The 23,123-nt window shown below is 45.3% G+C and overlaps 2 protein-coding genes across 2 annotated transcripts in view; both read left to right on the top strand.

Annotated features, from left to right (window-relative positions):
• Positions 1-22,178, top strand: part of FANCD2 (FA complementation group D2) — a 34,628-nt gene extending 12,450 nt beyond the window's left edge. The window contains exons 18-43 of the mRNA XM_041425741.1: positions 1,768-1,877; positions 2,399-2,459; positions 3,153-3,278; positions 4,096-4,169; positions 4,258-4,398; positions 5,342-5,442; positions 5,751-5,866; positions 6,571-6,679; positions 7,188-7,286; positions 8,204-8,313; positions 8,518-8,664; positions 9,745-9,861; positions 10,671-10,799; positions 10,997-11,112; positions 12,603-12,716; positions 13,259-13,386; positions 14,696-14,795; positions 15,516-15,638; positions 16,384-16,477; positions 17,043-17,114; positions 17,949-17,987; positions 18,451-18,525; positions 18,713-18,787; positions 21,209-21,355; positions 21,873-21,956; positions 22,044-22,178. Coding sequence (XP_041281675.1) covers positions 1,768-1,877; positions 2,399-2,459; positions 3,153-3,278; positions 4,096-4,169; positions 4,258-4,398; positions 5,342-5,442; positions 5,751-5,866; positions 6,571-6,679; positions 7,188-7,286; positions 8,204-8,313; positions 8,518-8,664; positions 9,745-9,861; positions 10,671-10,799; positions 10,997-11,112; positions 12,603-12,716; positions 13,259-13,386; positions 14,696-14,795; positions 15,516-15,638; positions 16,384-16,477; positions 17,043-17,114; positions 17,949-17,987; positions 18,451-18,525; positions 18,713-18,787; positions 21,209-21,355; positions 21,873-21,956; positions 22,044-22,121 — 2,685 coding nt within the window. The 3' untranslated portion in view covers positions 22,122-22,178. The remainder of the gene's footprint in view (positions 1-1,767; positions 1,878-2,398; positions 2,460-3,152; positions 3,279-4,095; positions 4,170-4,257; positions 4,399-5,341; positions 5,443-5,750; positions 5,867-6,570; positions 6,680-7,187; positions 7,287-8,203; positions 8,314-8,517; positions 8,665-9,744; positions 9,862-10,670; positions 10,800-10,996; positions 11,113-12,602; positions 12,717-13,258; positions 13,387-14,695; positions 14,796-15,515; positions 15,639-16,383; positions 16,478-17,042; positions 17,115-17,948; positions 17,988-18,450; positions 18,526-18,712; positions 18,788-21,208; positions 21,356-21,872; positions 21,957-22,043) is intronic.
• On the top strand, positions 22,134-22,676 carry BRK1 (BRICK1 subunit of SCAR/WAVE actin nucleating complex). The gene is made up of 3 exons (XM_041425740.1): positions 22,134-22,297; positions 22,376-22,458; positions 22,536-22,676. Exons 1-3 carry the CDS (start codon positions 22,180-22,182, stop codon positions 22,560-22,562), a joined length of 228 nt encoding a protein of 75 aa, XP_041281674.1. The 5' UTR covers positions 22,134-22,179; the 3' UTR covers positions 22,563-22,676.
• The last annotated feature ends 447 nt before the right edge of the window (positions 22,677-23,123 follow it).

The following is a 23,123-nucleotide window of genomic DNA, read 5'->3' as shown; positions in this document are numbered from 1 at the left end:
CATCATCTCTGAACAGGGATTGATGTCAGGATAGCCTTGAGCTTAAAATCCTCTTCTCCCAAAGTGTCTGCAAACCACCTTGTGGCTCTAGACTTCTCACCCTGATGTCAAGGGCTTATCACAGTGACTGTGCCTCTCATCTTTCCCAGAAAGATCCCCTTCTGTTGCACATTTGAGAAGGGCAGAGTTGTTAGACATGTTGTTGGAAGGATACTGATGGTAGTCCCTAACCTAACCTCCCAGTCAGAGTGGGACTGTCACCAGCATGGTGTCATGTTGATTGTTGCTTTGTCTAGCTGAGCCTTGAAGGCTTGCAAAAGTGTAAATTCAGCAGCCTCCTTGCACAGCTCTGTTTCTCCATCACTTGGAAGCCTTCAGAAAGCACAGTTCAGCTTCCTCCCTGAGATGTTTGTATTGATTCAGCCACTTAAATTCTGCACACCAGAGACAACAAAGACTCTCTTGTTAGGAGAACTGAACTGCACAGAGCAGAGTACTACAGTAGACTCCACACCTCTTGTGCCTCTGGTTTAAACAAACCTGTCAAACCTGGTTTGTCTAAATCCACCTTCATCTTGCACAGGATACCTTGTGTGACTCAGCTGCAGCATATCAGTGGTGGTACCTTTGTCTGGATTTCTGAATCCTTGAGCATAGCAGATAAAGAAATAATTCAAAGATACTTATTCTACAGCAGAGACGTTGGGGTTTAAAAATCTGCCCATTCATAAAGTTCACCTCTTAGAAATTAGGACTATTTGTCTTTCTTTGAGTCCCTTTGTAGTTGTAGGTATGTTTGCACATGCTAACTTGAGCCTATAAAGGAAAACCGTTCTTCCTCTCCTTCTGATTGGTCTGTGGCATGTAAAACAGCATGTCTACAGCCATTTTGTCCTTCCCACTCACCCTGTTAAGTTGGAGCTCTTCACTGCCAAAACTCTCAGTTGTATGGCAGGTTTAGCTCCTTTCTGAAAGTGATTTCCCCACCTCCCACCCTGAGTCTTACGTGTGACTTGTGAAAATTGCCTTGGCAACACAGTGTGACTGCAGCCCAATAGGACTTGCCATCAGGATGTTCTGCCTGTCACCCTCAGAAGTTGTGAAAAGAAGGGGAGGAGTGTCTAGAATTTATTTTGAGCTGAGAGTTTATAACTGGAGATCCAAGTTTAGCAGTTTGACTCTTATCCTCAGTGATACTGAAGATTCCAGGGGTAGGTCACCAAAGAAAGCAGTATCATGAGAGCCAACTTCCTCTTTGCCTTCTCTAAGTGTTCTTCTAAGCTGATGTCTCTTAGACATGAGGATCTGTGCAGGTAGATGAGGAGTTTTTCCTTGCACTGTACAGATTGTCTTTGGACCTTCACCACAAACTGCTCCATCCCTCAGCCTCCTGAAGTTGACAGGGTTTTGAGGTGCAGCTCTGCAGCTGTTTGGGTGTGACAGCTCTGAGACCATCTGCTGTTTTTTTGACATACTGTTCTATTAATTATAGTTGAAAACTGGACCAATGGTGTCTGTGTTGTAGTTCTGTGTAGTAGTTAGAGCAAAGTCAAACCAAATCACTTTTAATGGTGCTTACAACCTTACTTGGAGTTGGGACCAGTATTTTCATAGTAAATGAAACATCAGAATGTGCATTCCTTTAGCAAAAATCCTAGTACACCATCCCCCTGTAGCCCCTAGAGATGACATTAAATGAAGATGGCAATAGAACTGAGTGATGCACACAAGTAGCTCTGTGGTGACATGGTCTGTGTCTCTTTTCAGGATGATATGCACATGGTGATCAGGAAATGGCTCTCCAGCACGGTTCCCAACCACAAGCAAATGGGGATTATTGGTGCTGTTTCCATGATAGGCAGCGTGGCATTAAAAAGGTGAGAGAAAATATAGAAAAGATGAATTAAATATGGCTTTCAGTTCAGGCCTGGAGTGAAGCAAAGACAGGAGGGCATTGCCTTTGAGTTCATGCACATCTTGGGCAAATCCAGGAACTTAAAACTCTCTTGCATCCTGTGGTGTTTGGTATTTCAGCCTGTGCAGTGCTGCTCACCTGCTGCAGGTCTCAAAGGCATCCCAAATTCCTTACTAATGCCTATTTGTGGATCCCTTGACCACACTGCACGACCTGTTGCTTGGAAAAAAACTGAACACTGGCAGACTCACTACAGATCAGCTTCTGACTCTAGGCTGAATAACCTGAGGTGCTCTGTGTTTGAGTCCAGGGAAGTCTAAAAGAGAAGTCCCAAACAGCACCAGGTCCTTTCCTAATATGTACTAAAGAAATCTTTTTAAGGTGTGATTCTCTGATTTCTGGAGAGAGACCCGTGTGTGTGTGATGGGTTTTGCTGTCTCTTGAGCCCTGTGCCACAACAGCAAGGTTTTCAATTGCTTCCAGGAATGAAGGAGATGCTGCTTCACTGGAGAGACCAGAGCTGAACAATGAGCGTGATGAGCAGGTGAGTGCCAAGAACAGGGCAGTGCAGGACACAGGGGGGATATGGTCAGCAAGGAGGGGTGACTGGAAATGCAGTCTTAGCTGAAGTACTGTGTGGGACTGGGAGCTGGCTTTCCTGAGCCTGGGATTCTTGTACATTGAACTGCAGAGCCAAGAGTCTATTAAAAATGGTTTTGGAGAAACAAAGGTTCCTGCTGGTGTTGCCTCTGCTGCACCAGAACAAGCAGCACTGCAGCCATTTAGTGAAAGTCTTCTGTCAAGTTGTTATTTCAAGTACAAAGGAAAGAAGCAGGACAATCTGCTTCAGTGAGCCAAAGGTGGCCATGGCCATCCTCTCAGCTTTGGTAGCTGTGCCTTTCGGGCCATCCAGAGAAAGTTCTTCTGCACAGGATTGGCCTAGCAGCCTTTTTCCTTAGTTTCTGTCAAAGAGTTAGTTTCTTAGTTTCTTCTCTGCTGGCAGTCTATTTAAGAGTGATCCTGGGCAGACTCTGTTATTTCATGGCAGAGGACACTAAAAGGCCCATGTTCCTTATTAAATCTGTGTCTATTCAAGAATATTCACCATGGGTTGTTACTCTGGAGATGAAGCTTTGAATATGCCTCACAATAAGTTAATGTAAAAAGGAGTGAAGGTAAAAGCTTGAGTTGGATCCATTGGCCTTACCCATTTCTGCACTGTTTTCTCTCCTTTCAGCTGTCTACCCTGCTGGACCTTGTGCGCTTCTGCTGTGAGCAAACACCAGAGGTCTTGGCTCTGTACTACGACGAATTTGCCAGTTTGATTGAGAAGCAGAAGGGCAATTTGGACTTGCAGCTCCTCGTATGTTGCAGAGCAATTTGAATTTAATCACTTAGATGAATTCTTCAGGAAAAATGTTGTTTTTCAAACACTGGCAAGATAAAGTCAATTTGAGTCTGGGAACTTGTTTTGTTCTGTGAAAGATTGGTCAGATACAAAATCCTCATTTAGCTTTCTTGGCTTTTTTTTTGATTGTGGCAGATTCCTCATTAACGGGAATGTGCTCATGTGCTTTAACAGCTTCTTTCTTGTGGAATTTTACATGACAACGGGGAAGCCTTTTAAAGGAAATTAAGTGACATTTCAGAGCATGCTGTTCCTCTTCATAGACAAAAATAGAATCTGAAAGAACCTTAAACTTAATATAGAAATTGGTTTCTGGGTCAGACTATTAGGATTATCGGACCCCTAAGATCTTGGGAAAGCCACAGTCATGAATGGTAATAAATAAATAAATAAATTGTATTTATGGTGATAGGAAGAGGTTTGTGAAGGCCACTGGACAGCTTTCTTCCTGCTGGGAACTCCTTTTACATGTGGGCTGCTTTCCTCTTCCAGCCAACTGCTCTTCCTCTGTGCACAGCTCTGGAACTTGTAGTCAAGCCCCCATCCAAAGAGCAGGGAAGAAATTGGTTGTGCACACTTAGCAATGTTTCCTGGCTCTGTCTCTAAAGGCAGCCCTTGGCTCTCCTTGCAGGCCATGGGGCTTCATTACTGTGATGGTTCCAGGATACTTTTGCTTGGCCTTATCTTCTGCATTTTCCACTGCTGCTGTTGGAGCTTTCTTCACTGAGCCCCTTTGCTGAGCAAGTTTTTTTTTTTCCTTTCTTTATAACAGGATGAGTTTGGGAAGAGTTTGGTGGAGGATTTTCCCAGTGACTTCGTGGTGGATCTCGGCCCCACAGTGCATGGGTATGCTAATCACAAACAAAGCACTGGTAGTGTTTCTGTCACTGAGAACTGCAGTTGCCAACAAGATGTTGTCTGTCTTTCCTTGCAGTTCATTCTTGTTGCCAGTGAAGTCCTTGTACAATCTGGATGAAGATCAAAGTCAGGAAGCAATTGCCATTAACCTCTTGCCATTGGTGTCACAGAGTGAGCCTGGCAGGGTCACGGCTGGAGCGAGTAGCCAAAGTAAAAGGTATCTGACACTTACCTGTGGGATGGCTGCAGAGGCAAAGGAAGTGTTTTCATTTGTGCACTTCAGGTGCCTGATGAGCTGCTCAGAGAATTTACCACTGATTCCCAGTGTTCTTCTCCTTCTTTTGAAGTTAAACATACTCAGATAGGTTTAGAGGCATAGTCTGGTTGGGAGCTGGTGATCTCTTCTGGCTTGGGCTGTTTAGGTGACCTTGGGTGTGTCATGATGATTGACAGTGCTAAACCCACAAACATGCAGCCAAAAATGAAATTCGACTGAAGAATCCTGACATTGTCTTTGGCAAATGGGAACAGGAAGCCTGTAAGATGTTAAAAAAATTCTAAGTAAACAGGAGGACACCGAAGTTAAAAGAATTAAAAGTCACAGACATGTTAAGGTTATAAAAGGCTCTCTTCTTTTTATTTGCACCTGCACATTGTTTGCAATTTGCTGTCATAAAATTTTGTTGAGATTTTACTTGTTCTTTAAAAAATACATAATCATTTTAAAATGAGAGAAAATATAGCTACTTTGCATGCATCTATGGAAAAATGTTAATTTTCATCACTCAGAATTGGAGCAGTAGCACACTGAAACATTGAAGGAGGTGTCTCCACTGCTTCTAACTGTTATGCACAATTTCTTGCAGTTCCTTCTGAATTACTCTAATTTGATTTCCACCAGAAGTAAATCTGACCCCATTTTTTGTTCATTGCAGCCATTTTTCAACCTTTACATGCTTTTCCAGGACAGTAGTAATCACCAGCTGTTTTTTCCTAACCCACATGGTGCATTTCTGCTCTGTGTTGCTGGGGCTTGCAGGCAGCAAAACAGAAGGCATAGGCAAAGTGTCCTGGCAAGGACACAGGACATAATGGAAAAGTGATGGGCATTCCGGAGATAGATAAAACATCAGACCCACTCCATTTCTTTTTTCCCCCAGGGCAGTGTCACCCCTGTGTCTGTCACCCTGTTTCCGGTTGCTGAGGCTCTACACTGCAGAGCAGAACAGTGGAAGCCTGGAGGATATTGATGCCTTACTAGGTATGGGAAATGGACTTTTTATAAAGCCTGGCTGCCTGCCTTGTTCCTGTGCCAGATCTGCACAGACTTCCTCCAGCTGCAGGAGGGGTTGTGCATTCTGTGAGGAGGCTGAGATGCTCTGTGCCCACAAAGTGGAAGGGAGGGAGGCAGGGGAGACAGTTGCTTTGTCTGGGGATGGAGTGGCTGATGGGCCTTACTCCAAACAGCCACTGGAATTGATGCAGGCTTTGGTAAGAGGCTTGGTAAATGCAAAGACCAAAGCATGGGTAGCACACAGTTCAACCTATACTTTTCTTGCTTTGTGCCAGGTTGTCCCCTGTACCTGACTGACCTGGAGGTTGAGGGGAAGCTGGACTCTCTGTCCAAGCAGGAGCGTGAATTTCTGTGCTCACTCCTGTTCTATGCTCTCAACTGGTTTCGTGAAGTGAGTAGAGCTTTGTCTGCAGGTTCTGGAGTGGAGGGATGAGGGAAGCCTAGGAGAGCAGAGGTTGGTCAGCCAGGAAAGGGGAAGCTGGAGTGGAGGGAATGTTGTGGTCTTTTACTGTGGTCTTTGTTACCTAACAGAAAGGTTGTGCTCCACTTTCAGAGAGGCTGTAGAATTTCCTTTCTTGGGGTGCTCTGTGCTCTCTGTTCTGTACCTCTGTGAGCTGACAGGAGAGTAAAATGCAGTGCCTTCAAGAAGATTTGGACAGTGTATTGGTCAGTGGGATTTTTCCTGCTGAGGTTATTCTGATAACATGAGAAGGGCAGATTTGGTGCAATTCCACATTCCCAGTCCTGGTCTTCTCCCAGGACATCCTCTTTCCTGGCAGACTTGGAAGTGCCAAGGGCTCTTCAGAGCCACAGCTATCATAGAACCTGGCAATGTGCTGTCTGTTAATTCCTATTGTTCAATTAATATTTTATCTATAGGTGTTGTCCTCTTGCTTTTTTTAGATTGCCCCAATCGTATCCATGTTCTCATGGACTTCTGAAGAGTTTTGTTCATGCAGTCTGAACCTGGTCACACATGCCAGGCTGTGCTATGTTGTATATTTATTCAGGACTTGAGAATGTTACTCAGAAAAGTAAAAGCAACAAAGTGGGTACATATCTCCCTAATTCAGTGAGCTTGGTTTGTATCTCTAGGTTGTAAATGCCTTCTGCCAGCAACAGGACGCTGAGATGAAGGGGAAAGTTTTAACTCGATTACAGAACATCACAGAGCTGCAGAATGTGCTGGGAAAATGCTTGGCAGGTGAGTATGAAACATTTGTATATTCTGGGCCTGTACCAGCTGTGAAGTGAAAGGGGTTGCCTTAGACATCAATGGAGGAAACAAATGGTCACACACACTGCAGTTTTACAGTTTTAAAAGTTTGTGCCTGAACAGATATAATTTTCAATTTGTCCAAATCCAAACTGCTCTTCTTAATCACTCCTTCAGTGAGGAGCACACAAGTTACACATTCTAGAGTCACAAGCACACAAACTTTAGCAGATCCCCCAAGTACTGACACCTCTTGTCCATCTCCCAGTAGCCTGCCCAGATCCCAGGCACTCTGATCTGCTCCACTGCTCCCCTACTCACTGCTATTCCAACTCACTGGTCATTAGCAGGTACACAAATTCTTACACTTATCTCACCACTCCACACTTTCACCAGGACAGTGAAATCTGTGATACTTCCTTTAGATATGTATCTGGCCTCTGTGTTGTCATTCAGGAGCTGAATTAACCCAATTTCTACATTTTGGCTCTTTCAGCAACCCCTGGCTACGTCCCACCACCAGCTACTTTTGACTCTGAGGCCCTGGAGGCTGCACCATCCATTAATGCTGCTGGTCCAGCCAGGAAAAGGAGTGGTAAAGAAAATTTAAAATGTTTAAGCAAACAGATGTGATGGGGGTTGGCTGGCAGATTGCACTTGTGTGTGCCTAAAGCACTAAATTCTTGGCAAAGTCTATCTAGCTGGAAATTTTACCTCATCAGCTCCTGTTGCAGCTGAAGTGGAGATGGAAAAATGTCCTACAGCAAACAGGTGTTGGATAGTCTGTCTCCTTGGGAAAGCTGCTACATAGCATTTAACAGTGAAAATCCAGGGCTTTCATTGATTGCTTTCACCTGCCAAAGTACTTTCTGCAGCAGCAAGTTCTGTCTTTGATGGGTTTGTGGCATCATCTGGTACTGAATCTGTGGCTTGAGCTGCCTTGTAAACCCCTGAGCTTTAGGTTGTACCTAACCAGTGTCCTGGGAACCTTGTCATGGCTCTGCTGCACAAGGAAATCTTTCCTTCATCCTTTCTCATTGCTAGTTTCCACAGAGAAGACACAGAACTTGCCTCTCAGTTTTCAGGCTGAATCAGATTTGCTTTGTTCTTCCTCTCTCTAGTTCTGTTTCTAGAATAGATTTATTTCTAGTTTATATTAACATTTCCTGGGAACATGTCTGCCTTAAGCCAAAGTGGACAAAAATTCACATTCCATTCAATGAGAACAACTGGAGGAGGCCACAGATCAGAATGCCTTTCCCTCCTGTGCCAAACCCATTGTGCAGGGTCTGGGCCTGTCCTGGAGCAGCATGTTGGAGGCAGAAGGAAAGTTCTGACAAGAGGAGGATCCATCACTTTAGATACTGTATTTTGAAGGAGCACTTCATCTATGGACCTGTGCTCCATGCTGTCTTAGTGCTGATTGAAGTCCAGCCTGTGCTGGCTGCAAGTGCTGTCTAGTGCTGAGCACAGTGTGTAGCCTTTGATTCTGAAGTTGCTTTTCTGTTTAAGGAAGGAAAAAGAAGGCTGATGGCAGCAAAGCTGGCTCTGCAGATCGTTCTCAAGCAGAAGACAGTTCTGAGGGAAACCAGCCTGATACTGAGCTCTCTGAGCTGGACAAGGTAGGTGTGCAGCCCTGGGGACTTGCAAGGAAGCCAGAACAGGGAAGATGCCATGGAAGCATAAACAAAAGCTTTGAGAGAGGGGTTGTTCATTCCAAAGTTAATCACAGTCAGTGGTTCAGTTCTGCTTTCTGGCACCTGCCTTCCATCAGAATTTTGTGAATTATCTCTGCAGTGGCCACTCTCCTGCAATTTCCTTTTCAGACTGGTGCTGACAGAGAGGCAGGAAATCCTCTGGCACAGCTGCAGAGCTATCGCCCGTACTTCCGAGAGCTGGACCTCGAGGTGTTCACTGTGCTGCACTGTGGGCTGCTCACAAAGTCTGTCCTGGACACAGAGATGCACACAGAGGTGAGTGGAGCAGCCTGAAACCCACACTGATGAGGCTTTGTGGAATGGCCTCTCTCAGGGGCCTTGGCCCTCCCTGTTCCACTGAAGTGCACAGCAGGTTGGTGTTAAGATGAGTTGGCCCAGGGCTGTGGGCTGGGGACCAGGAGGGCATTTGGCCCCAAGTACTTCAAGGCCCTGAGAGAAAGAGGACTTTCCTGAGAAAAGACATGTCCATATAGTAATGTTAAAAACAAACTAAGGTAAATATTGCATAAAAGGTGAAAGATACTGTATAACATGTATAGACCTAATGGAAAGAAAGGGGCTTTAATATTGAGCACAGGTAAGATACAGGATGGTAAATACACTAAGTATTGCCTGTCAAAAAGAATCTATGACATAAAGTAAAGCCTGTATTGCAAAAACTCAAGTGTCTCAAGGCATCAGGAGATCACAAACAGCACAAACATGGGACTGTAGTCATGGAGGTGCTTCCAGTGACCAGGGTGCTGTGTATCATCTGTGAGCTTGTAGAAACTGCATTGCTATGGCTGTGGAAAATAGATGTGCTTAATTTTGTTAATATCCCTTTGCAGGCAGGCTGACTCCATCTGGAGTTCCATTTTGTCAGGCTACAGTAAATGCATGAAATGGGAAAAGGCCATGGCAGCTGTCTCTGTTCATACAGGTCACAGGCCAACTGGAAGACTGTTTGACAAGTGTCTTGGGCTATGTGGCATTATTTCAAAACACTTCTTGACTGTTACTCAGTTGGTGAATTCTGTAACTCTGGACTTAAACCTCTTTTTATCTTCAGGAGCTTATTTCAATGTCAGTGTATATAATCTGTTCTTTCTCAGTTGTTAAGTTGTACTGACATTGCCTCAGCTGTTTAGAGCATCAGGATGGCTTCATGTTTTGAGCAACCAGAACCAATGCCCCATCCCTGCCATGGGGGAGCATAAAACCAAGCATCTACCAAATAAGTCCCTCCTGAGGTTAACCTAGTCCAGGAGTCATAACTGGAAACAGGGTAAACTGGAGCTTCAAGGCACTACAGTTACATCTGGGTCCTGGGATTGACTGTTCTTTTAATTGCAGGCTCGTGAAGTTGTGCAGCTGGGGCCTGCTGAGCTTTGCTTCCTTCTGGATGACCTGTGCTGGAAGCTGGAACATGTGCTGCCCTCGGGCTCCACAAGGAGGGTGCCCTTTCCAAAGGCAAGAACAGCAGCAGGCTATGGGTCCAGGCCTGGGCTGAGGCAGAGCACGTCAGGGGCTTCCAGGCTTTTCCTGAGAAATGTTTTTCAGAATTATTTTCACTTGTTAGTTAAATGGAAGTGTGACACCCAGCTGTGTGCCAGAGCAGTGTTGTGTACACTGCTCTTGCTGAAGTGTTTGCAGCATCTGGTTCTCTGCATGTCTCAGGAAAGAGTTTAACTGAGGGAGTCTTATAGCCTCAAAACTCAAGTGACCCTTTTCCTAGCCCTCCCTGGAGACACTGGCTGTGCTGTTCAAATTTAGCCAGGCCAGATGGCTGCAGCAGCTGGCAAAAGCTGCTGCATCCATGTTTCTGCTTTTTCTGCATTAGAAACCCCCCTGAGTGTAGGGACTCCTTGCTGATGCCTTCAGGAAGAAAGTTAAGTTTCTCATTAAACTGAGAAATGCACTGCAATTGGCTGAGCTCTTCATTTTTCTTTCTCCTTATCTTTCTGCCTATCTTAATTCCCACAGGCAGAGACTGTCTTCTCTTAGTGTTTGAGTAAAGTGTTGGATTCTCTGATCCAACCTAAGTGATTCTATAAGAGAGCTGTGTGTCAGATCAGTTTTATCCTTTTATTCAAATGTTATCCATTTGTCTGAGTTGGTGGTGCTTGTTCAGCAGAAGCCAACTTTCCTGCCCTGTGACCCTTCCTGACCCTGTATGGCATCAGGAATTGCACTGCTTGGCAGCAGTCTGAGATGTAGCAGTTGAAGTTATTCTCAAGAGAGGCTAATGAAGCAACTTTTATCTTTTGGGTTTATTGCAGGAAAGAGGCAACAAGGATATTGGCTTTTCCCATCTTTGTCAGAGATCTCCCAAGGAAGTTGCTATGTGTGTGGTTGATCTACTCAAGCCATTGTGTAAGCACATGGAGAACATGCATAACTACTTCCAGGTAAGTGGACAGCAATTTTGACCAAAAAAAACCCTAAAGTTTTGTCTCCTGTAAGGATACTTCCCGTTTTGTTTGGGGGAAAAAGAGTCACTTTGTTTTCTTCAGGTTTTTTAAACATGGAATTTATGGAAATGGATTCTTGTGCCATTATCTTTGTCTGGAATAGTGTTTAATGGATTATTTGATCTGTATTAAAGGCAGCTGTACAAGATCAGGGTGCAGAAGATGAACCAGGAGTGAACATCCAGGAGCACCAGCTGATGTCCTCTTGCTACCAACTGCTGCTACTGACTTTTCGCTGCTTATTTGCTTGGTGAGTTTAAAATAAAAGTCCATAGTTGTACCCATTTATTGCTTCTTCTTCTTGTTTCTTTTCTTTAAAGTGTTTGCACCCTGCCAAAGGCCTGTCACCCAAGAAAAACAACCCACTTCAGTGGGTGGAGGCTTCTAAGCACTTCTTAGTTAAGCCAGGTTTCATTGCCTGATTCTGAGCAGTGCTAAAGCACTGATCTGGGTAGAATTCAGTCAATGGCTTTTGGGTCAAGGTCAGCATAAGGGGCATATTGGCACACCCAGCTGTGCAATTTCCAGTCTGCCTAGGGGTCTTGGATTTTCTTACCCATCCTTTCCCATTTCCTTTGCCTCATCCTTTGCTAAATTGTCACTGCCTGAATCCTGGGCGATGGAAGAATTTCTTTTGCCAGTGGCAAAGGATGAATGTGTATTTCACTGGCAAAAAGCCAATTGTTGATGCATTCAAGCTGGATTCATAAATATCCAACTCCGAAATGCTTGTGCAGCCTGCAGACTTCTGCATCTGCTAACATAATGCAGGATAGTATCATAAAAGTTTCTTTCTAAACTCCAATTTGGATTTGTGTGTGGAAAGCATTTTACTTTTGTTGTACTTTATAACCAGTAGTAACTGCATAAAAAGAGATGTGTGAGGTCTGCCTCCTCTTGTCCTCTGCTGGAGCCTGAGGGCCCCCAACCCACTCCTGACCATTCCCAGATTTGTCATTTCCTCTTTAGCCAGTGTGAATGTTGTTGTTCCTGAGTCCACCTATCTTGTAAATCAAATAACCTGGTCAATTTTATACCAGACAACCCAAGATCAGTTTTGCTGTCCAGTGTAAAATCTTTTTTGCTGCAGGTCAGACAGAGATATATATTTTGGGGTGAGCTGTCCAGCCACTAAAATTGAACAACCAAATTTCAGCTCTTTTTACATTTGTTTAGTCAAGGCCTCTTACATTACCAATTGTTAATTAACTTGTGTGGTACAGGTGCACTTGAGCATTAGCATTATCAAGTCTACCTGTTCAGTCTGTAGAATTGGCATGTGGATATATTTGATTATTTCTAGCATACATATCCTCACAGACACTGGAAGTTCAGAGAAATAAATTAAGACCTCTAGAGTTTTCCCCCTGTTAGGCTCCTACCAGCTGTGCAGGAGGTGACCACCCATGATCACTGCATTTCACAGCCACTGTCATTATACATCCTTTGGTTTAGGTCTGCATAGCAATGGCTTAGTATGGACCTCCACTCATGGGAAATGGCCTGTCCTCACCAAGCTAGTTCTGCAGTCTAACTGAAAAGCTGATATTGTTTGTGCTCAGTGCTTTCCATTCCCACTGAATTTTCAATTTTTTGTGTCCCTTTATGACTTTCATATTTCAGGACTTGTCTTGAGTATCCAACTTCTCTGTTTTTCATCTTGCCAAATGGGCTTAGATATGCATTTGCATCTGATATCTCTTCTGATCTGATGATGAACTGGTTTTTTTCCCCCCTCAGGAATGGTTTTTCTCAGCATGAAAATACTGACTTGCTGAGGTCAGCTCTCCAGGTGCTTGCAGACAGGCTAAAGCCAGGAGAGACAGAGTTTCTTCTTCTTGAGGAACTGATAAGGTAAAATGTCTATTTCACAAAGTTTGAAGTGAACAAATTTCAGGGATTTTTCCCTGTTTTTTGTGGGCATTATGGGTAAACGTGTTTGGGAGCTCTCACAGAGACTCACTTCTAACAGAGCTTTGTATTTAATTGAATGGCAGTGTAGTCAAACCTCATTAAAGGATTAAAAAATGTAAAACATGCGCGAATCTGTGAATCTCATTTGTTTGTATGCTGTTGAGACAAGGAGATTAGTGGGATTCACAGAAGGAATGGCTATGTTCTGGAGAGTTAAAATGCTTACAGGTACACTAGGCAAAAGCAGTATACAAAGCTGTTGCTAGACTCAGAGTGGCTGGGGCTTGAGAGAATTTTTCAGTGACTGAATTCCTATGTATTAGTGGCTGATCACTCCTTCTTCAGAAGGGCACTGCCTGAGACATAACACTGGGATATGGAGACCTTGGATCTGAGATAGTCCAATGCTTCCTTTTTATGTGTGTCTGAGACATTACCCTGTCTGCAGTGTTTTTACCTTTTCCCTTTCCTGTCATCCCCAGTGAGAGCTTTCAGTACCTCCTGAATTTCCAGCAGAGTGTTCCCAGCTTCCACTGTGCCTATATCCTCACTCAGCTCCTGATTGCCATTGCTGAGAAACCCGTGGCTGGCTGGAAGAAGGAGAAAATGGGTAATGTGTGAAGAGTCACTCATCTCAGATGAGTTTTTGCATGGTCTTTGTCTTTCAAGGGAGAGCTTTCCCTTTCACATCCTGGTAATCTTAGTGGATGAACAGTCCTAGCCATTAATAGAGGGAACAGCAGTAAATATATTGGACCCTCTTTGATGTGTTCTCTGCTGTGCCTCGGGCACAGGCAGACAGGCAGACTCCAGCCCTCTCAGCTGGTGTTTTTAAAAATCAGAGCTTTCAGGAGTTCTGAGCATGAGCCTGCTGTTCAGTGCTGGTACCAGTTTAATCATTGGTTATGGAGGTGAGTGATCACAGACTTGATCTGATGTAACTTCCTGCTGTAAGTACAGATGTCTGTGACAGCTTGTTTCTAAAATTTATGGAAATGAGCTGCAAATACAGCTGTTACTCTAGAGCAGAGAGAGGAAAACCTGTAAATTCTTAAAGCCGTACAACAAATGTTTTCAGTTAAGAAAGCTTCTCTCATAGATTAGGACCCATTATGTAAGATAAACAGCAGATAAAGGACAGACATGAATGCAGGGAATATACAAGAAAACTACTTGATCTCCACTTCAGCATACACTGAAATAAGACTCCACAGACAGTTCCCTCTCTGAGCCATTCCTTGTCATACTAAGACACCTCTAGAATTTATCCTTCTCCAATCCCCATAGCCACACAGAATTGTAACTTCCCTCCTTAAAGACAATTTTACTATTTTAAACAGTCCCACGGTGGGAGAACGATTGACTGTGGCAGGCAATAACCTATTGTAATTAATCATTTCCAGGTGTTAAACATTTCTGCAAGAGACAAGCAGGTTTGTTAGCAGTTTTGATTTCAGAAATCTGTAGACTTTAAACTTGTCTGCTCATATTTATTACTATAGTGATGTGGCCAAAAGGCCAAGTCACTTTTTATTGGAACTCCATTTCTAGAAATAGATACCCTAAGGGTTGCATATGGCCTAATTAAAAACAAATAGATGGCACACTGTAGGAGCTGCCAAACAAATAAGGTTTAACTTAAGTTTGTCAGAAGTGGCCAGAGGTGGGTCATGGATCTGATGTGAACAGGTATTCCAGACCAGGAACACGCTGGATGTGCAAATACTTTGTAATCATGACATATGTCCTTGTGGCCTTGCAGCTTTTTAGGGAAAATGCATTGTGTCTTAGAAAGGTCAGGAACATGAGGGGTAGTGATATTGTGATCTTTCAAAAAATCATTTGAACATGCAGCTTTTATATGGAAGAAGGAATTTTTTTTATTCTTCTTTCACTAAGTTATCTCATATGTTTCCCAGCTTCTCTAGCAAAGCAGTTCCTCTGCCAGTCCTGGGTGAAGCCCAGTGGAGACCGAGAGAAGGGCAGCCAGTTCAACAGTGCCCTGCACACCCTGCTCTGGTAAGGCTCAAGCTATTCTCTTAAGCACACCAAGACACTCTGGTTTTTTAGTGATTACTGTTGCTACAGAGGAATGGCCCCTCTGAATCATAACCCTCATGTTTGCACAGCTTGGCCTAAAGCCCTATTTCAACACTTTCTAAAGCACAATTTCTTTCATGGTTTGAAGTGTGAGGCCCTGCTGAGCACCCTTCCTCATCCTCTGTCACTTGTGTCTGGAAGTTCTCAGCAATGGCCTCCAGGAGACTCCTGGATTGCTTATGCCCTGCTGGGCTGTCCTTCCAGCAGGTGTCCCAGTGGTTAGTCTGCCATGAGGATCAGGGCCTGCAACAAGGGGGTACTCGTGGCTGTCTGTAGAAGGCTTTGTTGGCTTGTTCCTGATCCAGGTTGCCTATAGCAGACAGCTATTTCAATGTCACCCATACTGATTGGGTGTTCTCTCTCAGAAAGGGCAATTCCATCTCATCTTCTTCCCAGCCTTCCTTCCTAAATACTAAAATGAGGGAATACTGATTCCATGTATGTTTCAGTTCATGGTAGCTTTTAATGACATCACTGTCATAGTTCTAAGTAGTGCCTTGGGTTTCCTGCATGTGTTTGCTTTTGGCAGGGAAGAACTTGACAGTTTTAGGCCACATGTTTCAGGTAGGCAGTGTTCAAGGCCTTGATGTGTCATTCTGTGTAGTATCTACTGATCAGCTATGCTGGTTTTGGATTTAGCGTCTATCTGGAGCACACAGATAACATCCTGAAAGCCATAGAGGAAATCTCCAGTGTTGGTGTTCCTGAACTGATGAACTCTGCCAAAGATGGATGTTCTTCTACTTATCCTACCCTAAGCAGGTAATTGTAGCAATAGAAACTTTGAATTCTGTGATATACATAATGATAATTTCTGCTTTTAAATATTCTGTTTTCTTATTTTGTGGCCTATTGTGATTTCATGTTGGTACTGTGGTGGCTACTCTGGACACCTGTAAACATTTTGGCACTATGCAACAGGTAGTATGGGGTACCTTTATGCCAAAGTGGAATGTCCTGTGCTTAGCATGATGTTGCTGTGAGCCATTTTAACTGGGGAATGAACTGCTGTCTGTCATCAGTGTGTTGTCTCTGTGCTACTGTGGTGGTATAAAGCATCCAAAAGTCAGCCTCAGAGGCCTGGGGTGGCTGTAGGCAATCTGGGCTGGTATGCAGTGTGCAAAAACACACTCAGGGTGCTTCTGCCCAGCATAAGAATTTGGAAGCAGGGATGAAGAAAGTTCCTGCACTCTGAAACTTCCTAAATCATCTTATGCTGAGAGCTGCAGTCCTTCCACTGTGTACCCTACAGCTACAAGGAAGTGGTAGTGTCTAAGTGTCATTTACACTGAGGAAGTGCTAGATCTAGACTTCCCAGGATTCTCCATCTGTCTGGGCAATTGGGCTGGGCCTAGGGCCCATATGAGTCCTAGGGCAAATCTTCTGTGATTTCCTACTGAGAAGGATGCCCAGCTGGGCAACCTTTGAGTTTTCTGTATCATCCTGGTGACAAACAGCCTATCAAAATGCTCAGAGGTGACTTTCAATTTTTTAATTTTCTCCATAGGCAGACATTTCCAGTTTTCTTCAGAGTAATGATGGCTCAGCTGGAGAGTTCAGTGAAAAGCATCCCAGCTGGGAAACCCTCAGACTCAAGTGAGGTAGGAAAATGAATACACTGGACACTCTGTAAGGGGAAGAAGACTTAGGTTAAACTGGACAGTACAATAAGATGTACTGTCTTAAATTAGAAAGGAATTTATTTCTGTAAATTTTTTTGTCTAGGAAATGCAGTCAGACACCTTCATTGATCAATGTATATCAACATTGATATGCAGGGTAACATATAAGTAGCATATTTTTTTCCTGATTTGCACCATGTCAAAAATCTAGTAAATCCAGCAGAAGCTGGCACCAGAAAATAGGCATTAATCAGCAAAATACTAAACTGTGCAGTTGTTCTGCACACCTGTGTGAGAGCACAACATTATTTTGCAACCAAGAGCTGCTCTGAGAGCAAGCAAGTTAACTCCTAGCACTTAAAGCCACCGATCAGGGTGGGATTGCCATGGAGTGTTTCTGCTGTGATAAATATGCTTGTGGTGAAGCTTTGTTCCTTTGTCTTCAACAACAACAGTGCTTTGGGTACAGCAAATTCTGCAAGCACATCCAGCAAGGTGAGAGGAAATGCAGCCTCTTGGGTTACTGTCCCCTTGCATCCCGTAGGTGCAACTGGAGAAGCTGCTGCGCTGGAACATCGCCGTGCGCAATTTCCACATCCTCATTAACTTGGTCAAGGTGAGGTTCTCGTTTTTCTGCCTTTGCCTCCAAATTCTCAGTAAGACCTGGTGTTCGCAGGCTCAGGAGCACTGGGGAAAAACATGAAGTGTGACTGACTAGTGGAACAACCTGGAGGTGATAATGAAAGCCAGTTATAATCTGTGCCCAGTCCCACTGGATGAAATATCCCCTTCTGTCAGTTTTGGAGCTGGTTCATTCAGTGTCTCTTGAGTGTGATGCTGTTTGGGCCAGAAGGTGATAAGTACAGTTCTACTTTTCTCCTTGCTTAGGTTGAGCATTACTGTTTATTTTTACATATCTGAAGTGATAATTGGCAAGCCCAGGTTTTTCTATACAGCAGCATTCACAGGAACCCTACCTGTGCTCCAGATGCCTTTGGAGAGCATAAAGGCAGAGCTGGAACACTTAGTTCAGTTTTGTCCATAGTTCAGTTTAGTCCACAGCAGCACCAGGGTTACCTTTACATTATTTTGCCTATCTTAGTTTTGCTTTGTCTATTATGTAATTATTTGCCCATCAGCTGGGCTTGGGTCTCTTGAGTCCCAAACTATTAAGAACTTTAGACTCGTTGACATAATTTTGTGCCATCTGCAAAAGGTGCACCTTAGATCACTGAACAGCAGTCCTGCCAAGGGCTTCCACCTGAGAGCCACTACAGTTCACATGCTTCTGTGGTGTTCCTGCTGAAACTTGAGACTGGGTGTTGCTTTAGAGCAGGGTTCACACATTCACTGGGGTTGCCATGAAGGGCTGTTTTTATTTGGGTGCTGTGCTTACATGGTTTTCTTTAGACTTGTGGACTATCTGACTCTTTTCCTCTTGTCCATGTAGGTATTTGACAGCAGGCCTGTACTCAGCATCTGCCTGAAGGTAAGCAAAAGTTCAGGATAACTGAAGAGAGCAGTTTAAGTACCAGCTCTCTTGACCCATTGCCTCTAGTACAGTAGAGTGGGTACTGGATTCTCTGGAAGAAGCAGATACTGTGCTTCTTACACCTTTCTATACAGATATATGTATAGTGATTCTAACATTTTGCATTTAGTCCAGTTTATTCCCAGATAAAACCCTGCTGGATAAAACCAGGGATGTGTACAATGATGAGACTTTGTCCTTCTAGTCTCTCTTTGATTAAAGTGGGACCCTTTACTGATCCTGTATATTCCAATACTGCACATATGTACAGTACATATTCACATGAATATAATATTTTTCTAAGCAAAAACAGTCTCTGGGGTGGCTTGGAACATTGTATCATTATCTCATCTGACTTTGTGATGGTTCTTTGAGAAGGAGTTTAAATTTGCTTGCTGATATATTTATCTCTCTTTTATAGTATGGCCGCCTCTTTGTGGAAGCATTTCTGAAGCTTGCCATGCCTCTCCTGGACCACAGCTTTAAAAAGCACACGGTAATCCAGGGGACAGAATGGCTGCAGCCAGTTGGGAATCATGACTGATACTTCCTGCATACATGCATCTTACCTCTATCCCATAACCCTTTGAAAGGACTGCTAGGACTAAGGCTGTTCCAATAGTCTTGTTTCCCTATGGAAAAGTCCTTTGAGAATGATTTGCTGATCTGCTTATTTACTGCAGGATGATGTGCAGAGTTTGCTGAAAACCTTGCAAATGAGTACCAGACAACTTCATCACATGTGTGGCCATTCCAAGGTAAGATAAGTTCCAACTGCAGCACAAACTTCTGTGCTAAGGATGGTATTATTTCCCTTCCACTGCTTTTCCAGGGCATTGGCAGGTTCTACTTGCATACTTCCAGCAGTGTCTGTGCAAGCAAAAACTTTGAGAGAAGGTGAAATACCCTTGTTTAATAACCCAAAAGTCAAAGCATTTGTTCTGGAAGTGACTGACTTGAATGTTAGGTCAGGTTGGCATAATATTTTTTTAACACAGAGGTTCTGGCCAGCTTTAGTTGTTGGCATCTATAAGGGGTTGTTTCTGAGAAAACAAGATCTTGGAGAACTTGAACAAAGTACAAATGCCAGATTGATAATAAAGGAGAGAAGCTTTGCCAAAGATGAACAGCCTTGTGAGTCAGAAGAATCAGCAACAGGAGGTGGATGGGGAAAATCCCTGCTCAAAGTCCTCTTGAGATGGCTTTTATGTTATGTTGGTAAGGGCAAAGGGAGAAGGAGGACAGTGATAACAGTCTGTCTCTGTGGGAGACTTGGGGCAGGAAGGAAGGAGAGGATTAGAACTTTGCTTACAGTGTGGAGAGACAGTGTGTGTTGCAAGAGAAAATCACACAGGCACAGACAGGAAGATCTTCATGCTTGCTGCTTTGTTCCTGACTCCTAAAAGGTTTGTGAACACTTGTCCAAGAAGGGAGCTTTGCCAAAGTAGCTGAAGGAAGAAAGCCAGCTACCAGCATAGCTCCCAAGCCAGATTTGCTACCCATTTAGGCAAGAGCTGGCATCAGGAGCATGGATATTTAGCTAAAGATCAGAAGATGCCATTGCACCTCTCAGCACAGTGAGAAGTGGAAGCTGGCACAAACCCTGACAATGCTAAAAAGTCCTCAAGTTTCAAAGTGAAATCCTCATGCCTGCTTTAAAGTCTCAATTCACCTTGTTAGCAGGATTACAGCATTGCAGCTTTTCATGTAATCTTTGTCTTTGCACTTGGCCAGCATGTTGAAGTGCTGTGTCCCATGGTCCTTGTTAGCACAGGGCTGCAATTAATGAACGCCTTCTCTGATTAATGTACCACTTTACTGGTACAGATCTCTGTACCAAATCATTTTGCAAGAATAAGAAGGCAGAAACTGAATCTGGGGCAAGTAAATGTATGCAATGAATGTTCCATACTTGTTTGAAGAGGAGTTGACACCAACATTTGTTAAACCAACCTTGATTTCACTTTCACACAAACCTCAGGGAGGCTCACTAACCCATTGTGCAATGTGACCCAGGATTTGTCACTCTCCCTCAATACATGTGTCTTTAAAGAGCATTCCACAGCAGGCAACAGCAGTCAGCTTCACCCGTCATTTCCTAAGTATTTGTCATTTCCCCTTTCACACCAAGCCTCTTTTCTGTTTACATATCTAACCCTGGGCACGTGGACAGTTTCTGGACACAGATTTTTGCCAGTGCTGTACTTTGTTGAGTGTCCAAACTGCCTGCACACAGTGGGGCAGTTTCCAGGGCCCAGGGAGCACTGTGAGTGTTGATTGTGTCATTAGCAAGGGTTCTGCTGGTTTGGTTCTGATTAGTGCTGATGATGGCTAGCTCCTGCCTGTTACATAGGCTAGAGAACAGCTTGCTGTTGGTAATCCATTACCCATTCCCTGTTGGCAGAACTTGAAGCAAAGCAGTGTCCCTCTGTCCAGGCATGCTGAACTCCAAGAAATGCAGGTGACCTGAATTCAGAGTAATGACAGCATCTTAATCCCAGAAGATTACAAAGTATTCTCATGAAAGAGGAAAATACTTACATACAAAATAGTTGTGCAGGTTTTGGCAGGTTGACAGGATTTCTGGTTTAGCAATGACTGTTCTGTACTGCAGATTGAAGCCTAGCAGGAGATGCTCACCCAGAGCTAAATCTCTTAGGATACCTGGCATAGCTGCCCTTCCTCTGGTGGCTTTTGCTTACAGCAACTCCATCTGTTCCTCCTGTCCTAGTTCTCCAAAAGCCAGTGCTTCTTTGCTCCAGAGAACCTGGCTTTGGAGTTTATAGTGCACACACACTCCATGTAAAGGAATTGCTTGAGGCACTGAGCAAGAAAAGGTTGTGATGGAAGTGGTATATTTAACACCTTTCTCATTTTTTCTTTTCTGAGCTTGGGAATTCAGCAGAGGAGTTACTAGCTTCTCTCTAGAGTTCATGACAAAACCAGACTTATTTTAATCCAGGTGAATGTGGATATTTGGACTGTTGTAAGGTATCAGTTTAGACAAAATACTGACCTGAGCTTTATTTTTTAACAATAGCTATAATTTGGCCAAGAAGTGATGTCATCTGGGCAAGCTTTGTGGGGGTCATGCCCATCCCACCTGATAACCAATGATCTTTAAACAGCCGGAACACTTAGGGAAGAATCAATCCTCATGACATTTTACTGTTGCATAGATTCACCAAGACATTGGACTGACCAACCATGTGCCTTTGTTGAAGAAGTCCCTGGAACAATTTGTGTACAGAGTGAAGGCAATGCTGGCATTCAACCACTGCCAGGAGGCCTTCTGGGTCGGCATCCTCAAAAATCGGGATCTTCAGGTGAGAGTCACTGCCCTGCCTGGGGCAAGTAAAATCTGGGAGAGGATTGCTCATTGTGTCCAGACAACTCGAACTCTCCCCTTGAGTGTGGGTATAGCTAAAAGGCCAAATTCAGTGTGACCATAGTACAGTCATATCTAGTGCAGGAGAAAGAAGCATTTTATTTCAGGATTAAGAGTCTGCATCTCTAGGCTCTTGCACTGAGGGGTCAGATTTGATCATAATGAACAGGTATGGGGATTTTTTGGCTGTTCCGTGGAAAGAACTACATGCACAAGAGGGAAGAGATAAAGGTCACTTGAACACCTTCACACACTTGCATGTGTGGTTTTAAAAGAAGCCAGTTCTGGCTCTTCATCTTTCACTGTAGAAGCAGGACAGTTAAACAAAACCTGATTTTTTTAAACTCTAAAACTTTTTATTTAAGAAGGCAACAAAATGCCCTTTTCTTCCATCCCACCCTGGCACGCTTTGGCCGCTTCGCATACACTCAGTACAGATCTTGTGTTCAACTTAGGGAGAAGAAATTTTGACTCAGGCCTCTGAGGAGAGGGGCTCGGATGAGGACGAGGAGGATTCGGCGGAGGGCCCGGCGGAGGAGGTACTTCAGAGGCCGCCGGGCTGCGCCTCTGCAAGGCGGGGGAGGGCTGGGGTGCAGCCCCCGTTCTGACGGCGGCGTGTCCCGCAGGAGCCGAGCAGCAGCGACACGGACGGCAGCGAGGAGCGCGGCGGGGCCGGGCCGGGCCCTGGGGCAGCGCGGCCCTGAGGCACCGGGCGGGCGGGCGGGGCGCGGCTCCCGCGCAGGCGCGGCGGCGGCGGCGGCCATGTCGGTGCAGGAGGACCCGGTGCAGCGGGAGATCCACCAGGACTGGGCCAACCGCGAGTACATCGAGGTGATCACCAGCTCCATCAAGAAAATCGCGGACTTCCTCAACTCCTTCGGTGAGGGCGCGGGGCGGGGGCTGCGGGCGGGCCGGGCCGGGCCGTGGCTCGCGGTGTCTCACTGCCGCCTCCCCGCAGACATGTCGTGCCGGTCCCGGCTGGCCACCCTGAACGAGAAGCTGACGGCGCTGGAGCGGAGAATCGAGTACATCGAAGCCCGGGTGAGCAGCGGGGCGGTGGGCCGGGTGCGGGCCGGGCCCGGGGCCGGCCCTGGTTGAGACTTTTCCTTTTCCCGTAGGTCACCAAGGGGGAGACGCTGACATAGGCCCGGGGCGGCCCCGGCCCCGCCGCCGGAGCACCGCCGCCCCTCACCCCGCTCGGGGCCCGCCACCACCGCCGCCGCCTCTGCTCGTGTTGCCAATAAACCGCTGTGCTCCTGCCCTGCCTGCTCTCTGCGTGCCTGCCTGGGGCCGGGCCGCGGGATGCCCGGCTCCCTGCCACCGTCCTGGATGTCCAGAGCCTGCCCTTCCGTCTGCCTGACCCGCGGCGTTTGGGCACACGTTCCTCCCCACGCGTGGGGGCTGTGCCACAGGGGCTGTGGGCCAGGCTGTTGTCAGCTCCTGGAGGCACCTGACTGGCCTTTGGGGTGCTTTGTGCTCCTGCTGGGATCGTAGCAGAAAATGGTGATCCCTGTGGTCTGGAGGGTGTCTCAGCCTTCGCATGTGCACATGTCAGGGCAGTGTGGGGACAGCAGGCTCGCCTGGTGTGCACATGCCACAGGAGAGGGCCCTTTGCCAGCAGCTGGGAGCAGGTGTTTCTCCTCTCTGTGAGGCAAGTGGCAAGGAGAAGGAAGTCTCTCAGCCCTTCCCCACCACTCCTCTGTTTA

This window comes from Onychostruthus taczanowskii, unplaced genomic scaffold, assembly GCF_017590055.1.
Source record: "Onychostruthus taczanowskii isolate IOZ18803 unplaced genomic scaffold, ASM1759005v1 scaffold9, whole genome shotgun sequence".
NCBI lineage: Eukaryota > Metazoa > Chordata > Aves > Passeriformes > Passeridae > Onychostruthus > Onychostruthus taczanowskii.
Note: the sequence above shows the minus strand (reverse complement) of the source record. Positions and strands in the feature narration are given on the sequence as shown.